The sequence below is a fragment of the Dermacentor silvarum genome, chromosome 1, assembly GCF_013339745.2.
Source record: "Dermacentor silvarum isolate Dsil-2018 chromosome 1, BIME_Dsil_1.4, whole genome shotgun sequence".
NCBI lineage: Eukaryota > Metazoa > Arthropoda > Arachnida > Ixodida > Ixodidae > Dermacentor > Dermacentor silvarum.
Window position 1 is genome coordinate 433,440,679 of NC_051154.1, and position 26,494 is coordinate 433,467,172.

The 26,494-nt window shown below is 49.9% G+C and overlaps 1 protein-coding gene across 1 annotated transcript; it reads right to left on the reverse strand.

Moving 5' to 3' along the window:
- Window positions 1-16,266: 16,266 nt before the first annotated feature.
- LOC119437704 (uncharacterized) lies at window positions 16,267-25,990 on the reverse strand. The gene is made up of 2 exons (XM_037704688.2): window positions 23,692-25,990; window positions 16,267-16,561 (listed from the first exon to the last, which is right to left on the reverse strand). Exons 1-2 carry the CDS (start codon window positions 25,687-25,689, stop codon window positions 16,271-16,273), a joined length of 2,289 nt encoding a protein of 762 aa, XP_037560616.1. The 5' UTR covers window positions 25,690-25,990; the 3' UTR covers window positions 16,267-16,270.
- Window positions 25,991-26,494: the final 504 nt, after the last annotated feature.

Consider the following 26,494-nt stretch of genomic DNA (forward strand, 5'->3'; position numbering starts at 1 on the left):
AAGTCGTTCATATGTGATTGTGGTTACTTTTATTATTCGGTGCTCAGCTTTACTGGTTTGATCTCATTTCTGCCACAAGTACTGGTATGTTAAATATATAGCTCATTTTACTGTGTGTTTGATAACCATCCATCGTTTTAATAGTTTTTCTTGTGAATTGCGTTGATTATTGTATGTGCAATATGTTTCATAATGAATGTTAATATTTATGAGACGCTTTGGTGATGCTTTTAACTCCAAGAGTTGTGTGGCATATATTGCCATCTGCTCCAAAAACACCAATAGCTGCTCCAAACAAGCATTTTTTCTGCTCCGAAAACACTTATGGTTGCTCCAAAGTAGCACTTTATCTGCTCTGAAATCTGCTCCAAAAGTAAAACTTCCATCACTTCGATAGCCTAGGCCCACTCCGTGCTCAGGCCTTAATAAAACAGATACACTTATGACAGATTTGCGTGCGCATGGGGAAAGTCCTAGTTGTTCTTTGCTCTTTTTTTTAAGCATGAAATGCTTTTAGCTCCCGTTGTCGGCGACCTTGAAGAGACGAGCGACAATGCAGAGCCGTAATCCGGGTACTCAAGACGAGAATGGGCGCGAGAACGAAACGAGAACCTGCGAGAACATTTGGGCATCTTTGCAAAAGCAAAACGAGATCATCCGGGCAACCAGTAATAACTTGAGAAAATGCGGTCTGTAGTCCTCAACCCATTGTACAGGACCGCATCACATACGCTAATTACTGCCCAAACAAGTTAAACACAAAATATTGCTTCTGATTTCTTCCAAATGTTTGTTCACAATATCACTCAAGCTGCAACTTCTAGTATGCTGAACTTTAATTTGTGATTCCCAATAGCGACGTTCAAAAGGCCGATACAGTGCATCATACACTACATTGTCACCTTTGGTGCTGAGACAGGGTTGCCTATGCTCTTTTCAACGCCAGCGGTCCGCGAGTTTTGCGGCGTGGGTTTTGCGCACCCTCCTTTGAGAGATGGTGCCACGTTGCGTGACCAGGCCGGCGTGGGTGGTTGTTAGGCCGAGACGAGACCTTGCAACGAGGTTCAGTTAAAACAGGTTCATTTCGGCCCAATAAGCTTTCAGGCCTGCGTCGCGGCGCCAATCTGCTTTGCCGGTAGCCATTTCATGCTTACATCTCGATTACGGGAGAGCCAGCAGTTTGTATTACGATATCAATTATATGGACAATTCAGGCGGATTTATGTCGTCACCGTGAGGTTCCGTATAGACGTTTTCACGAGGGCGCTCCCGACGGTCTGGCGTGGAGAGTATGTGTCAGTGTTGCCTGTTCGGTCTGGACTGTGAGCTTGCCTTGTGGAGTGGTAGCTTTCCTTCGATGTTTCCGTTTATTTTTGTCACGAATGACTTATGCTCGTAAATAATGACATATATACTCATAAAAAGGCTACAGGCCAGCACTGTGCAGTTTATGGGTGCACAAACAACCAGCGGAAAATAACGATTTTGGGGACTAAGTGTGTCCACAACACAGCACTCCGCGAGACCACTGCCGATGTGATATGTTCATCACGTTTCGCCGGTTTCCTGCATCACCTGAGGACTTGGCATTCCAGTCTAATGTGAACCAATGCACACATCAGTAAAATAATGCATTTTGGTAAACCTTTTTCGGCACATTTCCCAATAGGTTGCGAGAATTGTCAGCTCTTCGATGCAATATTTTCTCGTATGTAGTGGCAGAGGCTACATTTATTCTTTCAAACACGACTTCATTCCAGTGCCTAATACGGGGGCCACGCGGCGCACTTTTGATCGTGATCGAGGCCGATCTGGGTCAAATTTCTTGGTCGCGATTGGCTTCTTTGCTCAATCTGCGGAAGGGAGCCAATCGCAGTCGAACATTCCGATCCAGATCGTTCTCGATCGCTATCAAAAGTGGCCTTGTGACACCGGTATAAGACAAATTGAAGCACTCTGCGAGAGAACTAGTCGGTAAATACACTTCGCAACTATCTGGAAAAATCGTGTCCTATGGAAGATGTATGCAGACCCTGTGTCTACCAAAACATTGTCTCTGCGTTCACACGCACCCTGCGCGGCCCTGCCCGCGCAGGGTGCGTGTTAATAACTTCAACAGTGTGGTGCGTGTTAATAACTTCAACAGTTAATAACTTCAACAGTGTGGTGCTGCATCGAGCTCACCCATCTTTGAGCGTTGTCTATGTGCTTGGGCAGCAAGAGAATGCAAAAACGAACGTGTCAACCTCATCACGCGGCCTAGCACCAGTGCTAGAGTTCGGGAACCGTAATGCGCTAACTGTGCATGGCGTAGAAATGCGCTAAATGAGCCCGCGCAAGTTAGAACATAAATAATGGTATTCGCATGGGTACGCGCGGACAATAGCATCATACTTTCAAGAATAACAGTAACGAAAAAAATAAATTATTCGCACAGTCGATCAAGTGAAATACTTACGTGCGTGCAGTGACCGCTTCGCTGACCACTAAGCGCTTTTCACTCACGGTCAGTAGTGGTTTACACTCATATGCATATGTATTTATTCGACAATTGTTGAGACTCGACATTACTTTATTATGAACATTGCACAGAAACTAGAGAAAGAGCAGAGATGGCCCTAACGCTGCAATATTATTGGCTTATTTCGCTTCAGAGATAACGCACATGAACAATTCCTTCCGTACGCCGTATCTTCAACACAAACTTCGCGCACGATCTACGTTAAGGTTCACCGTGAGCGAAGCTTGTTCCAAATTTAGACATTCGAAAGAAAAGCTATTCCAGGTAAACAAACGTAAAAAACAGGTAAACAAATATCTCTTTATAACAAGTCCTGTTATAATCCCTATTGGGATTGGCAGTATGTATAAATAAATAACTACTAAATACTAAAAATAAAAATCTAGCACCTGGGCTGTATCAGTTGCGCTGGCATCTGTGATCACTGTCGCGCGTCGGTTCGCTGCAGGTACCGCGCTGCTCAATCGCCACGCTTATGTTTTGACATTTGGTTATAAGCACACTGCACCGCACCAGATCCAATAAATTTTGCATGATTGAGCTGTTCAGTTGCGTCGGAAGCGTATGGAGTAACCACCGCATATCTACCAACCACTGACACGCGTCGTCGGACCGCCGGCGCCTGGTTCTAAGCATTGCCCGACAGCTACGTACGCGCCTGCTTTTGCTAAATGAGGCAACCCTCAACCGCGAAACCTAATGGTGATCATATTCAATCGACGATACAGTCACATGTGCCCAGCAATAACAATGAAATATACCGCTGATTATCACTTCAGGTCTCGACGAAGCAGACACGGCTGCCGCCGCTACCGACGACGAAACACCACATCCACTGGCACTGGCTGGGCTTGCTGTTGCCATGGCACACCACACTGAGCGCTCACGCGAGCACGTGAAACATGTAACAAGTCAAGCCACACAAGACAAGCGAAACGGAAGAAAACAATCGAAATAATGCGCGGCGAAGATCACACAACAGAAGTGCGGCCGGCCTGCTCTCTCGTAAGGCGCACAGTCCAAACCGGCGGCATAACATGTTCTGACGCTAGACGTCGCCCGCGTCGGCAAATGGCGCTGCTCAAACGTCGGTTTGTGAAAAGGTCTATAAAAGCCAAGGGTGATAAAATTGTCGCTGTGCGTGGTATGCTGTATGTGCAAGTGAAAGTGTGCGAGTGTGAGCCTGCGCTCACAGCGATCACTGCTTAATCTCACCGACGCAAAAGAGGGAAGCTGACAGGAAACACGTCTTCCGTCGTGTGAAAGACCGTGGGGGGATGGGAGGGAGGCAGGGGGGGAGCGGCGGCGTTGTTCTCCGACAGCAATTGCACATTTCGGGACCGCGCGCATGGGGAACCGCCGATGGCGGATCAGTCTCGCCTCAATCTCGCGCGCGCAGGAAAGGAGGCGGCGCGGGAGGGAGGTGGGGGGTGGGGGGGGGGTTCAGCAGTAGGTTTCACTTTCTTGTGAAACGTCCGCAAAGAAAGGCAGTCCTTGCGTAGCTGAGGCGTCAGTGACACAACGCGCGTACAAAGAATTTTTATTCTTTCTAAATCAGAGAAACATAGACACATATGCCATCTTTAACAGCACAGATTATTTTAAAATACTGCCTGAACGTGACTCTGCTAGCATGGAAAATATAGTATACATAGAGTGCACCCTTATTCATGGGTGCACCTACACATGGCGAAGGCTGTCATATGGCGTCTGCAACGTTCATGCAGAGGACGAAAAATGCCACCCATTACACAACGTAATGGCAACGCTTAAAAGCACGAGAATATACCACAGAATTAAAATACGAGAAACAGCAAGTTACAATATTTAGTAATTATTGAAGATAAACGCTATGACATGCTTTTTTTTTTCTTCTGAGCATCCAAATGTACAGTTGATAATCTTACTTTCTGGCGCTTGATAGAAACATGTAATAGAAACAAGGGCTATAATTACTTTTTTTGCACAAGATAACACGCACGCATTATGTCATGCTCAACAAACGTTATACAAACTAATGGATATGTTATGTGGTGGTAAAAATATTTTCTGACTAGATTACTAAAAATGTGTAGCACGTGGGAGATATAGTACTTTTAACCAATCGTGAAAAGTCTAAAGCAAAGATCTACGTGATTTTGTCGCGAACTGTTCGATGACTGACTCGGAACTTGTTGACAATGCAATCGGTTGCTCAACGAACGGTAAAAGCAGCCACCGAAGCCGGTCATGACTCATAGTTGATCTCAGCTTTGTTTTCACAATGGCGAGCTGTGAAAATGTCCACTCGCATGAGCAGCTAGTGACAGGGACAACTGCAAAGCTTTTAAGGTTTTTAAAAAAAGTCCTTATAAACTAACGCTCCTAGGCCGTTTTGTTGCAACCAGTCTAGCCATTCATTACAGTCACCAAGCTTTATGTTCTCTGTGCTAACCTGTGCCTTCAGTAAGCGGAGCTCAGCCCGCAAGCTGTCAGACTCCATGTCAAAATACTTAGTTACAACGTCTATCTCCTTGTCATTGGCAGTGAGGCGCAGAATGTTCATTATCGCAGATATGAGAACGACGGTCTCCTGCGTGAATCTTGCCTCAATTCCTTCAACGAAAGCATCAAGCATGGGGTAAAAAACGCTGACGTGGAGTTCTTCCTCCTTTGTCTCGTGAAAAAACTGACTGGCGAAGTTCACGTTTGCGCGTCTAGACACTTTCCTCTGTCACAGCAGGAATACTGATCCCGCGAGTCTGGCATATCTCTGTGGGACCTTGAAACACCTTTGTAAATGCACTCTCGTCCAGCCTCATTTCCTTGAGAGCTTCTTGGAGATTTTTCACTGTCTGGAACGCAGTAAGAAGGTTTATTTTTGGGTCATGGAGCATGCGGCTAATCTTGAGGACCATCTGCAGCACAGGATGGGCTATTTCCATACAGAATTGAAACTCGAAGCTTTCCAGTTGTGCGAGAAGTGCTTTTGCTTTTGCTCGTGTTTCTGAATGCTGCGTGTTTTTCATGATTTCTTCTACGGAGTCTACCAAGGCGCAGTAGTTATCCCGCACTGCTTTGATGGCTTCTGCCCGGCAAGCCCATCTGGTTGTGGACAAAGATTTTAGCGTCGTTAGACCTGTGCCTAACGCCGAAGATATATGCTCAAAAATTGCGTGACGCACTGGGCTAGATTCTATGAAGTTGTATGCTAGCTGCAAGGTGTCGAAGAAATCAAAAAGAATTTTGTTCTCGGCCCTTGACAAACAGGTATCGATGAGAGCCAGATTAAAACAGTGAGCGTAACAATGGACGTATAATATTCTGTTGTTTTTCTCTTTGCATTTGGCTTCCACCCCTGAAATGTGCCCTGACATGGCAGTAGCGCCATCGAAGCTGAGTTCACTGATGTCCACGTGATTTTGAGAACACCTAAAACTCGCTCCAGTGCCGAGAATATTGAGCTGCTGTCAACACTAAGAAGTCGCTCTAGTGCGGTGAACACTTCTACGGGCCGGTTATTCTCCTTACTGAAGTACATTATTACAACAGACACGTGGTGTCCACAGTCACTAGTCTCATCGCATATGAGAGACAGTTTTGCCTTCCAGGCAGTGAATAATCGATTGGATCATTGCAGCATGCAGTGCCTCAATGAGATCGTTCTGCGTTCTATTGCTGGTGTACAAAGCATTTTTCAGTCCAGAATCAAGGTGAGCTTGCAAGGCAGGAACAAACCTTTTTTCTGTACTTTCCTCGCTTTCGTTATGGCGTTTAAAGGGCCTGCCACTCTTCACGAGTAGAATTACGTGAACAAAACGCTGTAAAAGTTCTCGGTTTCTTTTTCGTTTTTCTTCTCTCAAAACGGCACGCATCTCGTGATTCTCATCTAGCAGTTCACCTACAGATTTGCATTTTTTGTAAGAGTTCCAGCACAGAGTGCTATTTAAGTGACTGTCAGACTTTTCATGAAGACTGAACTTCTCTACGGCTATCTTCCATCTGTTGAAGCCCACGGAGACGAATGCTGTATCTGAATGACCCTTCCATGCTGAACTATGCTGCGGAAAAGCGTGACAGTAGAAGCAAAACGCAGCATCTTTTTCTATGCTATGTTCCAGCCAGTTAAACTCGTCGTAGTACGGTCGTACCAGCGCACGCAAAACTTTCGCGTTGCGTTCGCCATTTGTTTCTGCGGGTAGCAGTTCAAACAAGGCTGACCACGCATAAGCCTGGTGCGCCTGTCAGTGTGAAGGTTGTCGCACGGCAACGGTCGCGAAGGGTCATCATCACTCAGTGCGCAGCTGAACGTATTCGTAGTAGAGCGCTGTTCTTCGTCGCAACTGAGTTCAGTCTGGCAGTTGTCTCCTTGGCAAGAATGTGATACTTGAAGTGGGATGTCCTCGAGGTGCTGATTTTCGGCCACCCGGTGGGATGGTTCACTGGCACTGGCAGTCTCACATTCATGAGGTTCCTTAGCTCAGGCTACGAATACTACCGATTTGGAGCCTATTCTGTAAATTTAAACGCAAGCATGAAAATGAACAGCTTACCTGTAGAAAGGTCTTTATGATTAAAATAAATCAATGTAACAAAAAGATCATAATTAAAAATTATGATCTTTTTGTTACAATTTTGTTCACTAAGTTTACTTTTCCCATAGCGATTGATTGTGCCTTGTTCTTTTTTATTTCAATTTCTTCCAAATGTTTTGTATAGTAGGCACATTTTGTTTGCCGCGCTTGCATCAATATACGCAGATGGTGTCGCGTAACGATGCCCAAGTGTTTTTCGTTTGTTAGGAGGCCAGCGATAATGTTGAGCGCCAGCGATAATGTAATTATAGCAGCAAGCATAACTAATGCTATGCTATACGAACATGTTTGATGAAAACGAGCGCCATATTTGTCGTTTTGAGCCGTCAATGCTTTCATAGTCGTTATTAGTTTTGAATTTAGGCCGTGTTCATAATTTCATGGTGTATTACTTCGAAGGTATATAGCAGCCGTTCTTTCTGCAAGCTTTCTTCAGGCGTAAATAAGATTATTTTTAAAATCTGATTTTCTCCCATTTTTCTTCCCTGTTTGTTGCGAACGCACGCAGGAAGCGCAGTAGTTTGATGTTTGTTTCAACGCAGAGTGTGCTAGCGATGCTACTGCAGTTTATTGGAAGTGAGAGGCAGTATCTATTTCGAATGATGTGGTGTATACTCAACTTAGCAGAATAGACAATGACGGGCGAAACTATGCGAACCGAGCGAACGAGCACTGCGAAGGATGAAAGCGAACGCGGAGCGCAGCAGATGAAAGACGGCAATAGCGAGGAGAGCGCGGGAGGAAAGTGGAGGAGGGTGCAGCGGGACCATAAGGTGGAAAGCAAAGGAGGAGGGTATGGCGAAAGCGTGAAAAGAAAAGCGTAGTGCCGCGCAAGGCGGGATCTGCGGCGACGATGGCTACAATATGGCGACAGAGTAGCGCGCATCGTCTGTATGGAAACGAAGCGCAGCATGAGCGGAGGTCTGCGGCGGCTGCTGTGAATTGTGCCCACGCCTCACCCGCACGCTGCCTCTCGCGATCTCCCGATTGGCGAGGCAGTCGCGCCACACTTCTCTCAGTTTGCAACGTGCCGTATTGTCCGCGCCAGCCAATATATTGAGAAATGAAAACGCGTATACAGCTGGGTTCAAATTTCGCATTAGGGGGTATCGTAATCGTCAGTGAACTTTTATTCTTTCTATCACCTTTTATTCCATTTACTCTTTTCCCCAGCATATGGTAGCCAAGCGTTACTTACACTGGCTAACCTCCCTGCCTTTTCCTCCCTTTCTTGGCCCTCTCTCCTTCATTTCAAAAGAGGAAAGAGGGCAGAACCTGGAACCTGACCCGAGTAAATAAAAAGGTCAAGGAGGGAATGCGGCTACATAATTTTGTCTCGAAGTTTCATTCAAAAACAAACCTATATGAACAGATACCCTGCTCCAATTTAATTATAACGTTGCAGACGGGCAAGTGAAAGAGTTTAGCATGGACGAATCATTATACGGAAAAGGGAAGAGCACACAGATCGTAGTAGTAGTAACAACTTTATTTATCCTTTTTACAAGGAAAGGGGCAGCGGGGTAGAGGGGGGAAGGGGTCTACTCGAGGTAGTCCTCCGCTACCCTCTCAGCCCACCCCAGGATGGCCTCCAGAACGTCGGGCCTGGAGCTGCGCAAGGCAGCCCCCCACTGCTCCTCATTAGTAATTAAATTATTAAGGGGAGGGGGTAATGAGTGTTGAGGGCATCCCCACATTATGTGGTCGAGATTGGCCGTGGCCGCTGAGCAGAAGCGGTAGGCCGGGGAAGGGTAGAGAGAAGGGTGAATGACGTGTAGAAAGTGAGGGGAGGGAAAGGTGCGAGTCTGTAGCTGCCGCCAGAGGATCTCGCGTTTACGTGGAGAATTACGTGCCAAGGGAGGAAATGTCAGACGATCGAGTGTATAATGTGCACAGATGTCGTGGAATGTGAGAAGGCGATCTCGCGCGAAAAACGGCCTCTCGAAAGCAACGATTTGCGACTCACCTAATGCCCGCGCCCGGTCCGTTAATCCTCGGGCGCTGGCGTGAGCCACCTCGTTGCCGGCGAGACCCGCGTGTGCTGGGGTCCAAATCAGGCCTATGTCTTGTGTGGGAGGGCGAGAGAGGGTTAGGGAAAGGGCTTGCCTTGACACCCTGCCCGCTCCGAAATTGCTGATGGCTGTTTTTGAGTCGCTGACAATGATGGAGGAATTTGGAATAGTGAAAGCCAGGGCTATGGCCGCCTCCTCCGGAGAAGAAGCATAGACAGAGGCGGCCGTAGCTAACTGGCCGTGCAAATTTATTACTGAGAGGGCATATTTGAAGCCAGTGCTATATTCGGCGGTGTCAACATAGAGCACGTCGGTTGAATTGGAGAATTTTCTGTGTAGGGCCTTGGCCCTTTGCCTCCTGCGGGGGATGTGATGTATAGGGTGCATGTTTTTAGGGAGTGGTGGGATGTGTAAATTCGAAAATGTGGTGTGGAATGGTGTGTTTGGGGTGAGTGAGAGATGGTGGAGAAATGCCTAAGGAGTTGAGAATGTGTTGTCCGGTTTTCGATTTGGAAAGGCGGGTTTGTTGGGAGGTGAGATGGGCTTCGACGAGCTCGTTGAGTGTGTTGAAGGTACCGGTCTGCATGAGCCGTTCTGTGGACGTGCGTAGTGGGAGGCCTAGGGCGAATTTATAGATTTTGCGAAGGAGGGTGTTGACCTTGTCAGTCTCCTTTCTGAGAAAGTGTAAGTATCGGAGTGTGTAAGTTACCTTTGTGATGACAAAGGCGTGTATTAGTCGGAGAAGATCATTTTCCCGCAGACCGCCGTGTCGGTTGGACACGCGGCCGAGCAGTCTGAGAGTGTTGTCGACGGTGGATTGGAGTGTCTGGAGGGTGGGCGTGTTGTGTCGATTGCTCTGAATATGCAGACCGAGAACCCTGAGCTTGTCTACCCTGGGGACATGTTTGTTGCCGAGGAGGATGTGGATGTCGGGAGTGTGTCTACGGTTGCCGGTGTGGGCAGGAAGGAGAAGGATTTCAGATTTCTCGGGGGAACAGACGAGACCCATGTGTCCCGCTATGACCTTATTGGCGGCGGCCTGCAGTACGTCTTGAATCTCACCGTCTGAGCCACCTGTGACCCAGAGGGTGATGTCGTCCGCGTATAGGGAGAAGTTCAGCCCTGGGATGGTCTTAAGGGAGCGTGCAAGGTGGAGCATGGCGAAATTGAAGAGCAGGGGAGATAGCACGGACCCCTGGGGCGTGCCAAAGCTCCCAAGGTGATAGGTAGGGGATTGCTCCGCGCCAATAAATATTGTCGCGGTGCGGTTGGAGAGGAATGCGGCAATGTAATTGTGGATCCTTTCGCCTACCCCAAGAAGGTTTAGCTCCCGAAGTATGACGCAATGATCCACATTAAATGTGCCATGAAGGTCAAGACCCAGAATTGCTTGTGTGTCGTGAGTAGGGTTGGGTGTCAAGATGTTGTGCTTCAAGCGAAGCATAACGTCCTGGCACGACAGGGAGCGGCGGAATCCCACCATCTCTGGTGGAAAGAGGTTGTTGTCCTCAATATATTTATTGAGGCGGTTGAGGATAATGTGTTCGAAAGTTTTGCCAATGCATGAGGTGAGTGAGATTGGTCGGAGGTTTGACGTGTTTACGGGTTTGTGGGGTTTGGGAATAAAGATGACTTTGGCATCCTTCCACGAGGATGGAAGGGTGCCAGTGTCGAAGCAGTGGTTGAAGTATGTTGTGAGTGCCTTGACAGAATTGTCGTCCAGATTTCGGAGAATTTTGTTGTTTATCTGGTCGGGGCCAGGAGCGGAGGTCGTGCGGAGGTTAGCCAACGCGTGGCGCACCTCGGCTTCTGTGATCGGTGTAGCAAGGTCCGGATTAGGTATGCCGATGTAGTGGGGAATGGAGAAACGACGTGCGGGGGGAAGGTGTTTTTCTCGAAGCTCAACAAAGAGTCCCTTTAAGTTGTCTTTGTGAGCGTGTAAGAGTTTGCTTATATGATGGTTGTGTTGTGTGCGTGAGGTGGTGGGATCTATGAGGTGTCGTAATAGTTGCCAAATCCGCTTACTACCAAGCTGACTGTGCATGCAAATATGCTATCGCATATTTGGCTCCACTGTTGGTTAGTCAGCTGGGTGGCATATGTTTGAATTTGGAGATTGAGCTGAGCAATTCTAAGTCTCAAGCTTCGATTGTGGCGGCGCTTTTTCCAGCGTTTCAGGAGAGATGCCTTGGCTTCCCACATGTGTAGGAGCCTGGCATCGACTGTGGGGAGCGGTGTGTCGAGAGGGAGGGTTGTGGTGTGTGCCTGTGTATCGGCGTGGAGTTGTTGGACCCATTCCGTGATGTCGGCAATGTCGGCAGGGGCGGACATTTGCCTTGCATCACGGAACTGGTCCCATTTAGTGAGATTGAGGGGCTTTGGTGCGAGGACTTTGTGGCGGAACAGTAAGGTTGTTTGGATGATGTAATGATTGCTGCCGAGGTTGATTTGTAAGTTAGTCCAGTTGGTGTGCTGGATTCTGTGTGTGAGTGTTAGGTCGGGGGAAGTATCCCTGGAAACGCTGTTACCAAGTCGTGTGGGTATGTCAGTGTCGTGATGGAGTGTAAGGCGGTGATTTTGTATGTGTGCCCAGAGGGCTCTGCCCTTGGGTGTACTGCTGGAATGACCCCATAATTGTTTAGGGGCATTAAAGTCTCCTAGAATTAAGAGGGGGTGTTTACCGGCAGCGGAGAGGGCATGAGCGAATAGTCTGTCGAATTTGTGATGTTTGTCTATAGGGCGACTGTAAACGTTCAGAATGTATAACGCCGGAGTGCGAATTTTGGGAGGAAGAATTTCGATAAAGTCGTGCTCTATGTCAATATCTTCGAATTTAGAGTGGGTGGCGGTCAGATGTTTAAGTATGAGTACGGCTGTATTAGGTTTGGTGTTGCATTTTGCTTGCATGATATTGTAACTAGGGAATTGCACGGTTCCATGGGTTTCCTGTAAGGCGATGACGGCAGGCGGATTGTTGCAGCTGGCAATGTACTGCTGAAAGCTGGCTTTCTTACGGCCAAACCCTGTGCAGTTCCATTGCCAGACTACGAGTTCGGAGCGGGCAGGACTACTCACCATCACTCGGGAGTGCGGGTGGGGAGTTAGTTGGGGGTGGAGTGATGGCTTGGGTGAGAGTGGCTAGTTGTGCCATAACGGGCTCAAGAAAGCGGTCGAGATTGTCATTAAGGGCGACAAATTGCGCGGTGCAGCTTTGTTGGAAGGCCATGAAGTCTTGTAGTTGGTGGGCTTTGGATTCAAGAGTGGTTATTCTATTTTTAAACCCAAGGAGGGTATCGTCTAGGCGATCTTCTGTGCGCGGCGTATCGGGGGTTTTGCGTTTGTTGGGGGGAGAGGGTGTCGTAGGTGGCCGAGATTCAGGAGCAACATCCATGGGAGAGGGTGGTTTGTTGGACGTAGGGGTAGGTGATGGGAGTGATGGTGTGAGAGGTTGCGATGATGGGAGAGTATAAGGTTGGGAGGGGGAGGGCGGCTGGGTGGACTGAAGTGACAGTTTTAGCTGGCGAATCTCCTCCTTGAGAGTGGCGTTCTCTCGAAGGAGAGATGTTTCGAGATTGGAGGGCTGAGATGGCGAGGAGCAGGTGGAGGCTACCCTAGCCCAGCTTACCTGGGGTTGGGGTGTTGCTTGCTTTGAGAGAGGCGGCGGTGGTGGTTGTAGGGCGGGCCAGGCTTCGCCCTGGGAGGTAGAGTGTGGCCCTGGGGTCTTGCTGCTGCTCCTGGCGCGGGCTTGGGCAGCATCTATGGCCGGGAATGAGGGTGCTTGTTGGCTCCTTGCCTTGGAGGGAGTCTGTTGGGGCTTGTAGCGCTGCTTGCACAGCTGGGAGCCCGTAGGGTGTGCACCGTTACAGACGATGCACACCGGTTTGCAGTCGTGGTCCATGGAGGGGTCGAGGGTTCCACAATTCGGGCAGCGTGTGTCTGTGGAGAACGGGCACACTTCCTGGCGATGGCCGACTTTGCGGCAGCGAGTGCAAGCCTCGATCTTCTGCCGGTAAGGGATACAGCGGAGGGCACAACCCTCGTAGTTGATGTAGTAGGGGACGCGCTTCCCTTGGAAGGTAATCAGGATGGACTCGGTGTTGCCCAATCGCCTGGCGGATCCTACTGTGAGGTCAGGATTGTAGCTATGAGGGTGGGGAGGATGGCTTGCTCGGGTGAGTCGGTGGGTAGGAGGATGACGCCGCGACAGGTGTCCGAGGGGTCAGCTACGTGGGTGGCCACCTCGTAGGTGGTTCCGTTGAAGTTGAGGGTGCGGATGGTATTGTAAGAGTCGGCCCGGTCCATATTCGGAGTGCTCACTAGGATAGTATTGCTGATTTCGTTGACGCGAAGTTGGTCTTGAGCAGTGTGCTCGTTGATTGGTAGGCCGGCCGCCTTGAGGATGATCTGGCGTAGGACGCAGGAGTGAATTTTGCTGCAGTCGAGACCGCCCCGGATCCTGACAATGATTTTGTAGTCGTTGGCAGGCAATGGTGGAGGTTTCGGTGATTTCTTGGATGGATGCGGCGGTGATGCTGCTGATATGGTAGGTGGCGAGAGTTGTTGATGACGACGGGCGATGTTGGTGTGCAGCTCACGCCAGCTATGCGCGCCGCCGACGCCAGCTGCGTCTCGCTCCGACCCTCCGTTCATGCCGGAGAGCAAGGCTAGCGTGGAGGGGTCACACAGATCGTAACTGCAGTGGAATGGTTTAATTTACGCAGAGCTACAATTACTGCCATAAACTCAGCCATATACAGCTAGGGTGTCCCAGCTATCACGCAGCACGATTAAAAAAAAAAAGAGGAACGGCGTTACGCGAAGCAAACCTAGTGCGTATTGTTTCCAGTACCGTGGAGTAGCCGCCAGTAATTTTTTCGTTACTGAGATTTAATTACGTAATTGTAATTAATTAGCTAACTCTAGAAGTACTGTCCTATAATTATCAAAGTGTGAATGTGAAAATTGTAGAGCAACATGAAAAACTCCCGATACAGCTTTCTGTTGCTCAATACGTGCTACATAAATGTGTTTTTCCGAGCGTGAAAAAGCCCACTAATTTGGACCACCTGGGCTTCTTTAACGTGCACCTAAATCAAAGTAAACGGGTGTTTTCCGCATTTCGCCCCCCGTCAAAGTGCGGGCGCGCCGTGGCCGGGATTCGATCCTCGCGACCTTGTGCTCAGCAGCCCAACACCGTAACCACTGAGCAACCACGGCGGGTACGTCAAATCGTCGTCTTCTGACTTTGGCGCCACTCTTGGTTGCGCCGTAACAAATATATCAATAAAGATTGGCACAAAGTCCGGCAACCTTAATGAAAAAAGACCAGTCGAGTGCGGAACAAAATATTCCCATGCCTGACCTTTCCTCATGTTCACTACGTTACGATGCGTCTGTCTCAATGTCAACGTTTGTTTCTAGTGTATTTAAGTGATTTTGTAGGAGCTCTCTAGAGACCGCCCGTCGAACACCACAATTCATATACAGGTGATTTATGTGGCAGCTCCCATTTTGCTGCAGGTTACAGCAGCCTTTGATTATCAGCCGGTCATCATTTAAAGGTCGCCGAGCGGTCGAGAGCGGAGAAACAACGGGGAAAATGCTATCAGTACAAAAGGGCTTTGACGCCAGGGACATCACCAAGTGTCGTGTAATGGAACCAGGAAATTAATTTTTTGTGCGAAAGGGACTCGAGGGCTTGAAGTGTGCATTCACAGTTGCTTACATGGTAGCAGGGACTTGGAAGCGGCAATTGTACGGCAATACAGTCGATTATAAGGACCGGAACGGTGCGTGGAGGCCTGCGCTGTGAGCAGCTAGTGTACTGCCGTATCACCCCAGGATATACAAGGACAATAGCCGCAGATGGTGATGCCAAGTTTCGAATGGACTTGTCATATAACTTGCGTGTCGAAGACATTGAAGATGGGCGATCATAGTACGACGATTATACACAATACATAAAAAAGTCCTCTTGACTGCTGCCTACGTCTTTACATTAATTATAATAGCAAGTCTATACATTCAGGATTTGCATACGTGTATAGCAAATAGCAATACAACAAAACAAAATTAATAGCATCTTTTGGAACATCGCCACAGCTGCAACGACTAATCACAACCGTTACAGCTGTAATGCCGCAGCTGTAACGGCATGTGTAGTAGAGCACGTAACGTCATCTCGATTAAAACGCATTAAAATTAAAATTATGGGGTTTTACGTGCCAAAACCAGTTCTGATTATGAGGCATGCCGTAGTGGGGTACTCCGGAAATTTGGACCACCTGGGGTTCTTTAACGTGCACCTAAACCTAAGTACACGGGTGTTTTCGCATTTCGCCCCCATCGAAATGCGGCCGCCGTGGCCCGGATAGATTACAACGCATGACACGTACATACATCAGCGCGGTGAGAACGAACACGCTCCCTTCTGGACAAACACGCACGGGTGGCGCTTAACTACAGAGGCATCACCTGTCCTAATGCGTACGATGGAGATACAAGGAGAATTTACGATACAATTAGATACAATTTACGTCACTCTGGAATACCTGCCTGCTATTGGCCTTGCGGGCGCGGCGTGGAGGCTGCGATTGAGGACACCCCCGGACGAACGACGACGACATAACAAAACCCGGGAGTGATCCTATAAATGCTTCGTATTAAAAAAGTGGTTACCAGCACTGATACAGTCATGGTGCCACTTTGAATTCTGAGGCCGACATCACAAAATAGTTTGTATGCTATAGGACAGTTTGTAATAGCAGACGTTCCCCAAACATTTATGGCAGGGTGGTATATGAGTGATAAAATAATCTTACGATCGAAACACTTTTTGAATCCGGCCCCTGGGCTCGTGTTCGCAAAGCAGTTCGTGCATGGGAGCGGCTCGCAAAAACAGGCGTCAGTCAGTCGTGATAAAGAGATCAAATGGAAAAGCATCGGGCCAATCGCAAACAGTTCTTGTGAACGATCTGCTTGGCTGATCTGACCCCTGGTTTAGCGTAAGGCATGTAAAGAGTCGGAGCCGGCTGTGCGCACGACCGCTTCGGAACGACAATCGAATGGAGTGACGAGGAACTACTGGGCAAACGAACGCATGGCACGCATGGAAGACAGACGTGGAAGCAAAGGCGGAATAATTTTTTACTCCTCAGCGCTCTCTAGCGCCTCCTAACGCGCGGCACGGACCGGGACCGTCCTGCGCGGGACCTCCCGGTGGGACTCTGCGGCCGGGCGTCGACGACCCGTATGCTGCGGCTGGAAGGGCGCGCTGACTGCTCCCTGACAATCCGTATGGTCTGCACCTGTCCCTCGTAGTCGTCCTCGTCGTCGCCGCCTCCTGTAGCGGCGGTCAGCACGCGCACATCTGTGTCCGACGACTGCTCCTCGGCGCGATCCCGCAGGTACACCACCGCGTCGTTGTCGTCGTCGTCCGCCCTGACGAGCCGTACCTGCGTTTACAACCGAAGGTTCAACGACGTTTCACGGAAGGTGCTACCCCCGACCGTGCCTAGAAGGTCGCCCGTATCAGAGAGCCGATCTGCTTCTGCGCACTAGGGCATTTAATTGCTCTGGATTCCCGGCTGCCGCTGCTGATTTCCAGCGGGAGTGAAAGAATCGGTATACTACCGATAATGAATCTCAGTTGGTAAATCTTAAGCCGGAGCCCTCCATTTCGAAGTCATTTAAAGCGCAAGGCTGTTCACTTTGATATAGTATATTATTGCTCTTGTTCAAGCACGCGCCACCAAGTCGCTCGACTGATTGGATTTATTTATTTATTTCGAAGTCCTAAACGTAAACATCGTCTAATTAGACCATGTTTGAAGACGATGTGAAGGACGTCCGTCACTTCGTTAGTGCCAGCACAACGCTACATCGGAAAGTTTGTTGGCGGACAAGTCGATGACTACATTAAAGGGGCCTGGAACCACCCCTCGCGCTTGGTGAAATAACATAGTCCGCGGGTAGCATACGCTGTTGTGAACATCTCAGCCAAGTTCGGCTGTCCTACGCGGTTCGTGGAGCTCGCAAGCGGAACGCGAAGTCGCCTTTTTCTCAAACGTTCTCGTTTCAAAAGACCCCATGATTCTCACTCTTTCGCTCTTTTCTACGTACTTTATTTAATAATAAATCACACCCCAATACACGGCTGCTATTGGTCGCTGCGGTCGGTTACACCGGCCGCCACGAGTCCAGTGCCTAAGCGCACCGCGGCTCGCTGGGGACAACCGCGTTTGGCTTACATTTAGCACTTCGTATGCTCCAAAATCGGAGTCCAAAAGTACATTTGAACTGCGCGCCATGGTGACGTTTTGGAGGCGGAGCGTTGTGGCCCCGCGCCACTCCGCCGTAGCCTTCGCAGTGCAAGACATTGAAGGAGGAAGGGGAGCCCAGCGGAGGCCGTGTTTGATTGCCAATAACTCCGCTTCTGCTGAACGCATTGAAGTACTTTTTGCGGCAAAGTGATTCTGAAATAGCCTATTTTGACTTAAAATGTATTTCTCCACTTTGATAAAAAGTGGTTCAGGGCCCCTTTAAGCGGTATTTGTTGGAAGCGGACTGCATGGTGCCCTCTGGATAACAGTTTTCCATACTTAGTTCACAGAAAAAACGGTAAGGATGAGAAGTGATACGTAAATCAGTCGCACTTAAACTAAGTTCAAGTGGCTTGACCTCTCCGGTTCTCGCAGGAGCCTGTACTACAACTATTGCGCTTTTTTCATAACAGGTACAACGGGAGGCTACCAGAAATATGCCCCCTTCAAAAACTAGTCACCAAGCCACTCACGTCCTTTGCGAAAACTGCTGGGAAGAGACAATGATCTTCCTGTACATGAAGCAAACAAGTACCACAGAGAAGTAATGCAGGCCGGGAAGGACTTTCTCGCAAGTGCCCGCGCACCCGAAAAATATGTGGCCAACCATACCTGTATTCAGCGTCTACATCAAGTGAACGACAAGCAAAACTGCCTGTTCCCAATCATAAAGTCGACCATCTTTCTAGGGCGTCAAAGTATACCGTTTTGTGGACCACGAGACGACGGAACACTTGAGCGGTCAAATGAGGTTTCATTTATTTCGAATAAGCTTGGCAATTTCCGCGAGATTCTGCGTTTTCGAGTATCTAGCGGTGACACTGAACTTCAGAAGCACCTTGTCAGCACATCATCCCGAGCCTCTTGCATCAGCAAGACGGCCAAGAACGAACTCGCCAAGTGATGTGGAGACTATAGGTTCTTGTTACACTTATTCATGGGTGCACGAGTCACGCGTCTACAGCATCACGTTTGATGAAACAACCGATGTATCTCACACGTCGCAGTCAAGTCTTCTCCGGCGGTACGTACACAAGAACGTGGTACAAGAAGACTTCGTCTACCCGCGCAGTGACAGCGATGCTGTCGACGCCAACGTGACTGAGCCCATCCTGACAGGTAGAGTACTCGGTGAACAAGTTTGAAAAATGCTGAAGGGCCTAGAACTCGGCCTCGGCAGGTGCGTTGCCATAGCGACAGATGGCTGCAGCGTCATGGTGTCGGAGCTATGTGGTGCCGTGTCCGAAGTTGAACGGTGTGCCCCAAACGCAGTTCACTCCCAGTGCTTTCACCACGCACTCAACTTGTCTTTATACAAGTTATCGCGCGTTCTAAGCCGCCAGGAACGCAGCAGCGATTATGAAGGAGATAATTTCCTTCTTCACCGCGTCACCAAAACGAAATATTGTACTGAAAAAAAAAAAAATCCGCCTCCTTTCCACCCTGTGAAAGTGGATGTACGTACAGCGAAGCTGTTGCGGACGTTAGACAAGCGCACCACCACCGCAAGCAACGTACGTGACGCGCGCACGCACATGTGCGGAAGTGCAGCATACATGCTCACTCTCCTATATGCCCTCCGCCAAGCGTAAGTGCCTTATTGGACTAATTCTATTTTTCGATGTAAATTGCGTCGGAGAATTCGTACAGCACGAAACGTCGGGCTAATAAATCCCCTTATTTGGTTGGAGTTGCCCTCTAAGCCTTATTAAATTTTCCCAACCAGACAGGTAGTTCTGTCGAAATGTTTAGCTTCAGTAAGACTTACACACAAGCTGCAGACATGATAGCTTCGGATTGTAATTCGAATTTACGAGAAAACGCATTTGTTACGCGGAAACTCAAAGACAAAGCGCTTTTCCAGCTGCCGCTTGAAATCTGTCCGAGTGGCCGCGGCCGCTGGGTGGAGGTACGGTTTATGGACAGTGTTTGCCGTAATGTCGATTACGGTCGCGGCACACACTGTGCCCACGTATCAACGACAGATACATCGTGCGCACACGCATGTACGTCACCCGCGCACTTGTGCGGAAGTGCAGCATACATCCTCATTCTCCTAGGCCCTGTGCCAATTAGCGTAAGTGCGTTATTGAACTAATTGAATTTCTTAAAGTAATTCGCGTCAGAAAATTCGTAAAGTACGACTTACACGCAAGTTGCAGACATAGCTTCGGATTGCAATTCGAGTATACGAGAATAACGGCATCGTCACGTGACGATATTGCCCGCTGGCGTAATCTGATGACGTCATAACGTCAAACGTGACGTCACGTGATGACGTCTTCGTTAAGTGATGATGTCACCTGATGACGTCATGTGATGCCTCTGGTAGAAGCAGCACACTGTGCGCTTCGCGCTTCTTTGCACTATCTCCGGAATCGGGCCACATTTTTGTGTGAGCGAGAGCCGCGCACGCGCACACGAAAAATACCGACCAACTAGAGGATAACAGCTTCGCTGTAAAACATACTTGGCCACCAGCTTAAAGGCCTTTGCGAGACAACATGGGTCGAACGATGTAACATTGTCATCCAGTTTCTAGACTCACTTGTCTTCGTGGCTAAAGCTCTCGATGCCGTCGCCAACTAGAGAGAACTGCAAAATGCTGCAAAAGCGAGGATCCGCCCCGCGTCGCTGTTGGCGATGGCGAGTTTATAATAGCGACAGTTTGCCTCTACTATTGGCACACACGCTCCCATTCGCCTCTATAAGGAGTGCGTCGATGTGCACACAGCAAGGAACACGTTGACAGACACCGTAGCTGTTCTAACTGCTCAGAGAAAAAACTGCGAAGAGGTATTCACGCCGCTCTACGAGCAATCCGTCGCGCTGCTCACGTGACCGCGTGACCGACTGAATTTTTGAAATACTGATCATTGATCCGGGTCCGTATTCACGAAAGTGTTGATATGCTTTAAGTGTTGGTAAGATCAGATGTCACAGCTGTTAATTGTTATGTTTAACTTATTATCGAAAATCGCCGACCAATGGCAAACCGCACTTACGAAAGCGAAGCTTTGTGAATTCGCCCCCGTATGCAGAAAGCGATTATTGGGGTTCCTAAACCCCGCTAACGGGGTTCCTAAAAACAGACACTTGCTATTGATACACAGTGCTTGTAGCATTATCAAATGCAGCCGGCCAATGACAAACAGGTCTTACAGATGGCAAGCAGGCTTTGCGAATTCGACCCAGCGCACAGAACATCTCGTTCATGAGATTCGTTTGTCGTTGACATCATCTTTTGCTAATAGCATATTTGCTATCACAATTGGCTGGCGTTGAAACTGGTTTTTAATATTGGCTAAAACAATATCAAGTTACGGGGTTGGCAAACGATATTAGATGCAAGTCTTCAGTGTGCTTCCATTCGCGACCTTCCATCTTTGCGGACAAATCGCTGTCTTTAGGTTATTCCGTTGGAATGTAACGTTTGCAAGGTATTGACACGTAAGCTGCATGGGTTAATTGCTGCCATGTTGAGGATGAATGAATTGTCCTCCAGTATGAGAATGTGCAACTTTCTCGTTTCATCGTTTTTGTGTGAAGCGCGAAGGTTTAACGGAAACAAAGAAGAAGACACGAGGATTGAGTTACATTTTCGTTGAAGTTTAGTTTATTTTCTTCAGTAGTACAGGTAAAATATAAGGAAGAATAAATGCACAATCGGAGATCCCGGAGTTAAAAATTTTCAGGGTGACCTCTTAACAGAAAACAAATTGGGGTTAGTACAATTGTGGCAACAGTAGCAGGCTACATCATACAAAGGTAGTGTTCATCAGCTAGAAAAAAAAATAACGAAGAATTTTCAGTTCTTTGGGCGGCCTTTCTTCAGTAGCGATCGTCCTCGAGTATTCTTGTTTTTGTGTCTCCGTTAAATGTTCGTGCTTCACACAAAAATGATGAAACCATTATAACTGGTCCCACCAGGTACGCTATACTAAGTTACATTTCTTGTTTCAGGGCGACTGATGTCATTCTTACGGATTCCGAACTGACTTTGTACGAAGAAAAAAAGAAAAAGGAAAGAATGGCAAGGCGATGATATCGCCTTTTTGAATACGACCAACGTTCTCCTGATACATGTTATTTGCTCACCACTTGAAACCAGTACTAGGGATCAGTGGCGTAGCCAGAAATGTTGTTCGGGCTACGCCCCCCCCTCGGGCTACGCCCCCCCCCCCTGGCTACGCCCGGGCTAGGGATCGACAGCCACATGCGCAAATAACGTTTATCATGAATTGTTACCAACTAGCCTAAACCAGTGCCCTTCTAGAATTCTTGGGCTACCTCACGCACTTTCGCTCTCGGACCATCGGGGTATCTAATCATTTTCCCCGATCTCTTTAATAAAAACAGAAACGTTTGAAATTTCTCCCGTGTAGGGTGGTATCGAACGCAGGTGACACGGCTTCTTCAAGCACAGCCACCCGACGCTATATCGAGAGTTGCGCCACGAATTCACTGGGTATATGGCACTTTTCAATTACCTAATTCACGCCAGTGCTTCAGCGAGCTTCGCCACGAATGTACTGGAAAATTGCCGCTCTTCAATGAACCTATTTCACGACAACTTGGGTCAGTGGGTATGTGCTATGCAGCTTTGGGTATGCAGCCAGCGCGGGAAGAATTCTCGGCGTTCGCGTGCACGGGCGCGCCACGGATCTCGGAGTCCACGCGCGGACTTTTCGGCAGCGTCGCTAGATGGCGCAGCGTGTACATAGGGAAGCGCGAGAGAGGAGCTCGGCTGCGGTACGCGCCTCACACATGACGCGGTTCTTCACGTTCGGTCTCACCGGCGCGCCTTGCATTTCGGAGGCCACCTGTGTGCTGCACGGCGGCGCCGCTTGATACCGCAGCGTGCCCACAGGAAGGCGCGAGTGAGAAGTCCCGCTGGAGTGCACGCCTGATACATGACGCGTTTCGGTGGTGCCAATATCCTTGTATTGCTACATTGCTGCAATGCTAATCGCCTTACTGCCGGCAGTTACTGTGAGATGGGTGCTGCCGGAACTTTTTTTTAATGCTTAGTTCGTTGAGCATATTGTCACAGGGCGCTGCAACAGAAGGACAGCACCGAAGACGACGAAGCAGACGGATATGGCGGACTTCGCCCACCACCCTGCACGCCGCTCAACCATAGTAAAGAACCTGTAAATATGTAAAAAGCATCTGGTCCCGTCCACATCGTTTCTTTCCGCCCTTATTCAGTTCAACGACACAACAGGATGCAACAACTGGCCCAACAGTCAACGATTCTGAACCTGTAATCATATTTGCCTCTCTATTCTCTGCATAAAATTTTGGTGGTGGTGGCGGGCTCTTACAGTATGTTGTTTAATTCAGCACTTGCAACAGCGCCCTGTCAAATGGCGGGAGCTTTGTTTTTATTGCGATAGCAATTATATGGACACTTCAACCGGATTTCTGCTGTCGGCGTCTCCGTTGTCGTCGCCGTGAGGTTCCGTATAGACTCCAGGGCGAGAAAATCGTCGCCGCTCGCCGTATGCGCGAGTGAAAGCGCGCGGGGGACGCGCGCTATCACGGAGAGCGAACGCACGGCGGAAAGCAAACGCGACCGTCGCGCGAAAGGCCGTGGGGGTATGGGAGGGAGGGAGGCGGGCCGCGCTGTGCTAAGGCACCAGATGCGTATCTTGCAACCGGGCGCAAGGGGAACTGGCAACGCAATCTCCCACGCGAAAGCAAGAAAGCTGGAAGGCAGCGCGGGAGGGAGAGGGGGGGGGAGATTTTACTCTGCCAACAACTACGCTTGTACTGGCTGTGGTGGCGGTCGCCCGCACCGTCTCTTATCTCCACACGGCTTTGACCTTTGTATGCGCTGTGCATTTGACGCTCAGTTTCCGTTGAAGCGATAGACCGCACGAACCTTCGCCCGCTGCGGCGGCTGTGCTTGCTTCCAGCGTTTGACAGTCGTTGTCTGCGGTCATTCAGTGTGATCTATTCATGTTTGCTTGTGCGCGATGACACCACGCTTATCAATTCAGTTAGAAAGCGAATGTGGCCAAGTTTATGTAGCCGATAAAACTACTATCCCTACTCCGAATAGCTCTCTGTTAATTTGCTATCGCAATTGATGCTTCGCCTTTCGGACGAAACTGCGACATTTTTTTTATGAACGATGATAATGGGAACTTAACAAAGCGAACATTGTACAGTGAAATAAAACGGACCAACCGTTGGTTTGAGCTGTTACAACTCGCCCAGTTAGCGATTATGCTGAGCATTATGGAAATGATTCTCACCTCGGCGGCGCGCACGCTGGGTCGCCGTGGTAAGCTGAAAACTCTGGTGGCCGCCCCTCCGATGTCTACCTCACAGACGGAGCTCGATGACGACGACGACTGGACACGACGAAGGCGCACCAACTGTGCCGGCGACTGCGGCCTGCTTCTGAGGACGCGCCCGTGGGACTGCCGTTCCTCCGGCTGGTGCAACTCAATGGCGCGTACGGAGCTCTGCCTTTCCTGCTGGTGCACGTGAATGGACTGCGGGGAGTCCCGCCCGTCTTCCTGGTGCCCGCGGACAGTTTGTATGGGCAATCGCAGCGACTTGACGGAGCGCACTTGAGGTGTAGCTGCCGAATCCATCTGGCGAACGTGAATTGTTTGAGTTGCTGGAGCCGCTTCCTTGATGACGTGCACTTCGGGGGGCGTAGATTGTTCTTGCTCGTGCACGTGAATTGTCTGTTTGGCTGGAGTTGGTTCCTTAATGACGTGCACCTCAGGAGGTGGCGCTGGTTCCTTCTCGTGAACATGGATGGTCTGAGGTGGCGGGGCTGGTTCCTTGATAACGTGAACATTCGGAGGGGGTGCGGGCTCTTGCTGATGCAAGTGGACTGTTTGCGGCGGAGGCGCAGGGTCCTTGATGACATGCAGTTCGGGAGGTGGCGTCGGTTCTTGTTGGTGGACGTGAAACGTCTGAGGGGGTCCAGCGGGTTCCTTGATGAGGTGCAGTTCAGGAGGAGACGCGGGCTCTTTTTGGCGCACGTGGAAGGTCTGAGGAGGTCCTGCAGGCTCTTTGATGACGTGCAGCTGAGCGGGCGGGGCCGGTTCTTTCTGACGCACGTGGAATGTTTGCGCTGGCGGAGGTGGCTCCTTGACGAGGTGCAACTGCGGCGGTGGAGCGGGTTCCTTTTGCACGACGTGTACAGGAGGCGGCACCGGCGCGGCCTGCTTGACGATGTGCAGTTGCGGGGGAGGGGCTGGCTCCTTCTGAATTACGTGGAACGTCTGGGGCGGCGGTGCAGGTTGCTTGATGATATGGATCTCCGGGGGTGGCGCAGGCTCCCTCTGTATGATGTGCACGGGCATCGACGGAGGACAAGGCTGTTTTATGACATGAATTTGTGGCGGTGCCGCAGGTTCCTTCTGGTGTATATGAAACGTCTGTGCTGGACCCGCTGGTTCACGAACCAGGTGCAGCTGCGGAGGGTTGGCCGGTTCCTTTTGGTGGATATGGAAAGTTTGAGGTGGTCCCGGCGGTTCTTTTATAAGGTGCAGCTGCGGAGGCGCCGAAGGCTCCTTTTGGTGAACGTGGAACGTTTGCGGAGGTTCTGCGGGGTCCCGGATAAGGTGGAGCTGAGCTGGCTCCGGAGGTTCTTTCTGATGGACATGGAAAGTCTTAGGGGGATCGGGAGGCTCCTTGATGATTCGCAGTCTGGGCGGTGGCGGGGGCTCTTTTTGGTGCACGTGGAAGGTCTGTTGTGTAGACCCGGCCTCCTTGAATAACTTCAGCTTCACTGGTGGCGGTGAATCCCGGCGCACGATGACGGCCTGAGTTGCCGACTGCTTCTTTTCTCCGCTGATTCTTATTTCAGTGTCGGACTCGCCTCTCTTGACCAGGTACACGCGTTTTTCGTCCTCACTTGTGGAACCCTCTCCTTCGGTGATCACGCTAACTTGAGGCGCAGGCTCGGACTGCCGTCGGTAGACTCGGACGGTCGGCCGCTCTGCCTCGTTGGAGGACGACCGCTCCACGCTGCCGCCGGAGCCACGGGCACGCACCTGCGAGGCGGGCTTCGAAGCCCTCTTCTGCACGATGTGCACGGCGTGTTCGGAGGACTCTGACGGCGAATCTTCGATGACGCGTATAAGTTGCCGAGACGAAGTCTTCGTGCCATGAGGGATGACGCGCAGCACCCGCGATGATCCCCGACCATCTCTCACTGGAACAACTTCCTCGGGCGGTGATTCTTGCAGTCGCACGACGCGCAGTGCACGCGACGATCGGCGACCCTGCATGGCGCCAGTTCTTCGCTGCCTCTAGACGAAAGTCGGCGATGTGGTGGCAGCCCCCGGGACTAAATTTAGGCGCGGCTCACGACGCACGAGCCCCTTGTGCGAGTTCTTCAGCAGCGGCAGCACTGCGACGGCTCTCCGCCATGCCAGCGAACACTACCTGTTTCGGCCCAGCTCGCTGGTGCTGCGGCAGCTTTGCGTCCTATGCAGTCGCCGCTCTGAAGGCCAGGGGGGCGCCTTCCGCGCTGAGCCGATTGAAACCGCCGTTAGCGCCAGGTATGAAACTGCCCGTGCCCCTTGCTGCACCTAGCGCACCAGCGACGTCAGTGGTGGCTGATGAATGAACAGAGGAAGACGAAGTGCTTCGACCTACTTGTGTGGGATAAAGAGAGAAAAAAAAAAACAATAGTTGCAGAAACCATCCAAGATAATTGCCAAAGTAAGCCAAAAATAGCTTATTAGGATGGAAGACATCAAGTCGACACACTAGCAATGTTTTCGAGGAATGCTGATGACGTCAATAATGTCCCGTCGCAGTGGCGCAGTAGCTATATGGCGTTCTGCTGCTGAACACGAGGTCGCGGGTTCGTTTCGTGGGTGCGGCGGCCGCATGTCAACGGGGGCGAAATACAAAAACGCCCGTGTACTTAGATTTAAGCGCACGGTAAAGAATTCCAGGTGGTCACAATTAACCAGCAGCCCTCCGGTATATACGGTGTCTCTCATGGCCCCAGTATTGTTTGGGACGTTGAACCCTAAGAATCAAATCAACGTCGGTAACGGTGTTGGATGATGGTGGCACAAAATA